Below are 4,902 nucleotides of genomic sequence, written 5' to 3'. Positions count from 1 at the left end.
ATAAAGAACTCTGTTTTTCAACCATATAACCTCATTTAATGATTGCTGTCTGTGCAGTGTGGTCTTGGTGATGCTTTTCGATGTGGTACATGCCCTTACAAGGGTCTTCCAGCATTTAAACCAGGCGAGAAGGTACCTCTACTGATATCCAACTTTACTGAACAACTCCTATACTCATTGTAATTAACTCCCGGGGATCTAGACATATGTGAATTATGCTTCCAAATGATTCTAAAACGATTTGAATCTACCTCCCTCCCGAGTATGCCAAAATGTTTTACATTCACCTCCATTCAAGGAAATTTAGGCGTTAGATGATTTCCTTTTTTTAGCTTGTGATGTACAAGAAAGTAATTAACGACACAATTACGTTCCCTTGGCAGGTAACATTAACAGGAAGTTTTCTTGCAGCTGATATTTGAGAAGAATGTCAAGAAGTTGAATCTGGACAAATTTGTTTCACAAAACAGATGGATCCGTTTTAAATTTTTAATAGTGTTTTTTTCCCTACTCTAGTACTAGCCTAGTTATGTAGATCTGTGCTATTTGGGGTTCTCTATGTATGCTCTTTCCATGAACAAAATGAATTTTTTTGAATGAATGTGCGAACCTCGTAGTTCGACCGACTTGTAAGTGCAAAATAAAAATCTACATGTTCTACAGAGTATATATTTAAAATCAGTGTTCTTTAGACGAAAAAAGAGGAGAGCATCAGCGTCTCTGCTGCTACAAATTGCACATTTTCACGTTGGATATTGATTTAAGATTTCTTTAGGATATCAGGTTGTTAATTTAACGATCGATGTGATCTCCGATCCTTTGATTTGTATGCAAAAAGTGACATGTAAACATAAACCATGAGGTAAGAGGGAGTTTGAGGTTGTTTCTGACAAATTTTCCGACATCAAGTTAGGAATAGTGAAAAAGTTGATGGCTTAAACCTATAAATTAAAAACTGATAATAACGTGAATTTTACCTTAAATGTTATATACCCTAGTATTTATGTACAAGAGACGAACCCTTATTTTTAGCCCACTTTTTCCCAAATGTTTCTGTTTTTATTTTTTTAACATGATACTTGAACAGAAAGTCGCTATGAATAGCTATTCCAGCCGTTCCTAACGCTGTATTGAGTTAGGCGTATAGATTGAGCTAAGTTAGAATTATCATTTTCTAGGTGGGCTAAGTTAGAATATTATTTTCCATTTGGTATATATTAATTAATAATTTATATTTAATTTATTATTTATTTATCTATTACTATTATTAAAAATATCTATGATAGTGAAAAAAAATGGTGTCTTGGTCTATGTTTTGTTCTTCTAGTTTTTGTCTGTTATACTAATATTACACTTTTGTTTTTATTTTTATTTTTAATTCAAAAAATACTTTTGTTTTTATTTTTTTAAATTACAACAATTCAAATAATATTTTAGTTCTTTGATAATTTGTCAAATTTCATTTTAATTTTTCCATAATTATTAAAAAAAAAAAAAAAAACTGTACACGGAAAACAGCTAGTTATTATTATTTTAAAAAAGCGAATATACTTCCTCCACACTAAACTTTGCTGTAAAGTGCATGCGCATAAAAAGTTCCGTCAGTGGCGAATACTCAGCTATATAAGCAATCTTCCCATAACTTGCGTATCGAAAGAACGTCAAAAGTTCTCTGTGATTCAAGAAAACTCCATTGAAAAGATGAGTTTGAAGGTATGGTAATTGCTTATCGCATATGCATTGAGAATTTCGCGTTTGTTTTTCACTTTTGGCTGGAAATTCAATTTTCTCGAACATGGATGTGATTTCCTTTTGCGTTTTGTCTGATCCATGTGTTTTGATCTGGTCATATGAGTATGTCATTACAAGGGGTATACGGTTGTCTTTGGTGGGTGATCTGTTGCTGGGAGATCATGGATTTTAATGGCAAAATGATTTGTTGTTGAATCTCCTAAAAAAAAGATCTTCTTCCCTTCCTGTTTAAGATTCTTGATCAATGTTCTTGCAACGCATGAAATGTTCAGCCTTTGTTCGTTGTATTTGGATGATGGGTGGCTTATTCTATTTGTCAAAAAGCTATAGACAAAATTTAAAGATTTTTATTCGGGGATGATCACCCATCTGCCACAAGTGGCATGCTGTTAGAACTCTTAAACTGGCCCCTGGTGTATAATGATAATCAGTTTGGTTTGTTCTCGATTTAGGAGGCCAAAAATGTTTCGGTGTATAATGAAAATTTGGAAGCCAAAGTTTATGTTATTTTCAATAAATTATTGGTGAAAAATGATCGTTCTGATCTACTGTCCTGCCGGTCTATTCAAACCATGCTTATTGTGATTATGATCTGACATATGGATGGATTACAGAGTACAAGCTACAAAAAAATGATTCTTGTAATTAAACGTGAATTCTTGTTTTCCAGCATCTCCATAATTACTGCAAGTAACCATCCAGATGAAATATGAACTGTTTTACATCAATTCAATTGCCACATGTCTCGTGTGTGATCAATACTTTACAACAATCCAAATGCATCGTGCTCATGTGATCAATATTTTGCAACAATAGAATTATTGCCTGCACAATGCGGTCAATTATTCAACTGTCGCTCCTACTACTAATTCCCATTGTCAGTTTGTGCCTTGATGAGAGGTGCATGTATAGCTTTTAAAATGGAATTAAGTCCCTCTCCCGATCAATTTTCTTTCCAGAAATTACACCATCAAATTGAATTGTGATCACCAATACCAAGTGGAAGACTTTAAGGTATAGGAAATTGACAATGAAATTATCAGGGACAGCAGTTGGATATATTCACCATATGAGGTTGCAGCAAATAGGTATAGGAAAAAAGTCTCCATGTAGTCGATTCCTCCTTTGAGTGAATTCTTTGTACTGTGTTTGGTGACATAGGATTTAGCAGGATCTGAAAATGGTGTTAGTTGGATATTTCTTCAATTTCAGATGCATTAGTCAATTATCGGAACACTACTATGTCTGATGATCTTTTGTTGTTAATTTTCAAGATAAGCCTATTATGCTACGCTGCATCTTCATAAAAATAACAAGTGTACCGTTAAGAAAAGGATTTTTTCATTTGTTAGGATTCTTGAAAAAATTGAGACAATAATAATGTCTAGTCTACAGGACTTTTTCGATCTCTATGTGTTTATTCACTGCGTTAAATGCTTTCAAAAAATTGTATGAGAAAGAACTGAAATACCTGTGCAAAACATGTCATATACTTTGCACTTTAATCGTTTCTTCCTCATTTCCCCCAAGCCAAACGGCCTACCAAGTACTATACATTGAATGACTCGAATTAATGGCGAGATTGTTCATCTGGTTATTTTCACAATAAATCATTAACTATTGAAATAATATATTATAATAACTTCATCTGGTGTTTATCTTGACAAAATGAGTCGACCTGTGCTTTAACTTACTCAAATAATTTTTTTGTATTGAACTTGCATTTGGTTCTTGTAATGGCATTTGGGCAGTCCTGAAGCGACTTGCTTTCAACATTGTTAATAGTAGGGATTTCTAATGAAATCAAAATTCAAAACTATAAACTTCTTGGTTGTTTTCTGTTATGGATGTACTTGGTCAAGATATCATGTGGTTATCTTCATTTATCATCTAGGGATATTTTATTCAACAATAACTGCTAAAACTCATGTCCATACATTTCTGTGGCTTCAGGAGGAATTTGAGGAACATGCTAATCTAGCTAAGACCTTGCCAGATACCACGACCAATGAAAATTTGCTGATTCTGTATGGACTCTACAAGAAAGCTACAGTTGGAAACGTCAACACAAGTTAGGCTTTGCTAAATTCGGTTTAAAATTAAAATAAATCCTGCATTCATCACAATTCTACTATTGCGTTGATGCAAAACAAAATTAACATTTCACAACACAGGCCGTCCTGGTATGTTCAGCATGAAGGAGAGAGCAAAATGGGATGCTTGGAAGGCCGTTGAAGGTATTCAATTCGCATTTCATTTATGACGTTGGATGACATGACTAACAAACGAGTGATGCGAGATAATTGTTGAATTATTTGATGTATTGGTTCAGGAGATAATTTTTTTATTCTCTGTTGAAGTTCACCCTTTTTGAACAAAATGGCAAATATGAGCTAAATCTAGTTGAGCTTGAGAATAACCTTACTCGAGCTTGAGCTGCCTTATGTGCGACGAATGCTTGTATTTGATAACTCTAGCATGATTCATGCTCAACGTATATCATAACTTGTGGCAGGAAAATCGTGTGAGGAAGCGATGAGCGACTATATTTCCAAGGTGAAGCAACTGAAGGAACAAGCTTCTACATGATGAATTAACCCCAATTAAGCAGTACTTATATATGATCTACCAATGCCAGAAGTTCCGAATTGTTGAAGTTTTTAATGTTTCAAGTCTCCGTACTTATACTACTTATTTGTGCTTTTGTTTCATGTACTCTGAATCCATATTCTGTCAAACATATTATATATAACACATGAAAATATTTGAAGTTGGTCCGTCGAATTCCTTGGCTTGACTCAGTTTATGTATTATGTTTAATACCTCTATCCAAAAAATTGCGGAATATTCGTAGCAATACAGCACAGCTGTTTCTTTTCAAATATTTCTTCTACGTGTAAGCTATATCATCTGCTATATCACATATAGAAACATACTAAATGATATTATTATGACAAGAAATGGTAACATAGGTATACTGTTACAGCCAAAGCAACCACTACCCATTGTCGGCCCTCATCCGAAACGATCCATTTCAATAACAAAAACCCGAGTCCAAGCAAGCAAACCCACCCAAGTTCTTCCCCATTACAATTGAAACTAGGCAAGCAAGCAAAAACCAAGTACACGACAAGTATAAGCACGAGAGGG

At 34.0% G+C, this 4,902-nt stretch overlaps 1 protein-coding gene across 1 annotated transcript; it reads left to right on the top strand.

The window, feature by feature from the left end:
* Positions 1-1,567: 1,567 nt before the first annotated feature.
* LOC140815355 (acyl-CoA-binding protein-like) lies at positions 1,568-4,536 on the top strand. Its single transcript, XM_073174481.1, has 4 exons — positions 1,568-1,713; positions 3,706-3,823; positions 3,927-3,989; positions 4,268-4,536. Exons 1-4 carry the CDS (start codon positions 1,702-1,704, stop codon positions 4,339-4,341), a joined length of 267 nt encoding a protein of 88 aa, XP_073030582.1. The 5' UTR covers positions 1,568-1,701; the 3' UTR covers positions 4,342-4,536.
* The last annotated feature ends 366 nt before the right edge of the window (positions 4,537-4,902 follow it).

Source organism: Primulina eburnea, chromosome 15 (assembly GCF_022965805.1).
Source record: "Primulina eburnea isolate SZY01 chromosome 15, ASM2296580v1, whole genome shotgun sequence".
In the NCBI taxonomy this organism is placed as follows: Eukaryota; Viridiplantae; Streptophyta; class Magnoliopsida; order Lamiales; family Gesneriaceae; genus Primulina; species Primulina eburnea.
Note: the sequence above shows the minus strand (reverse complement) of the source record. Positions and strands in the feature narration are given on the sequence as shown.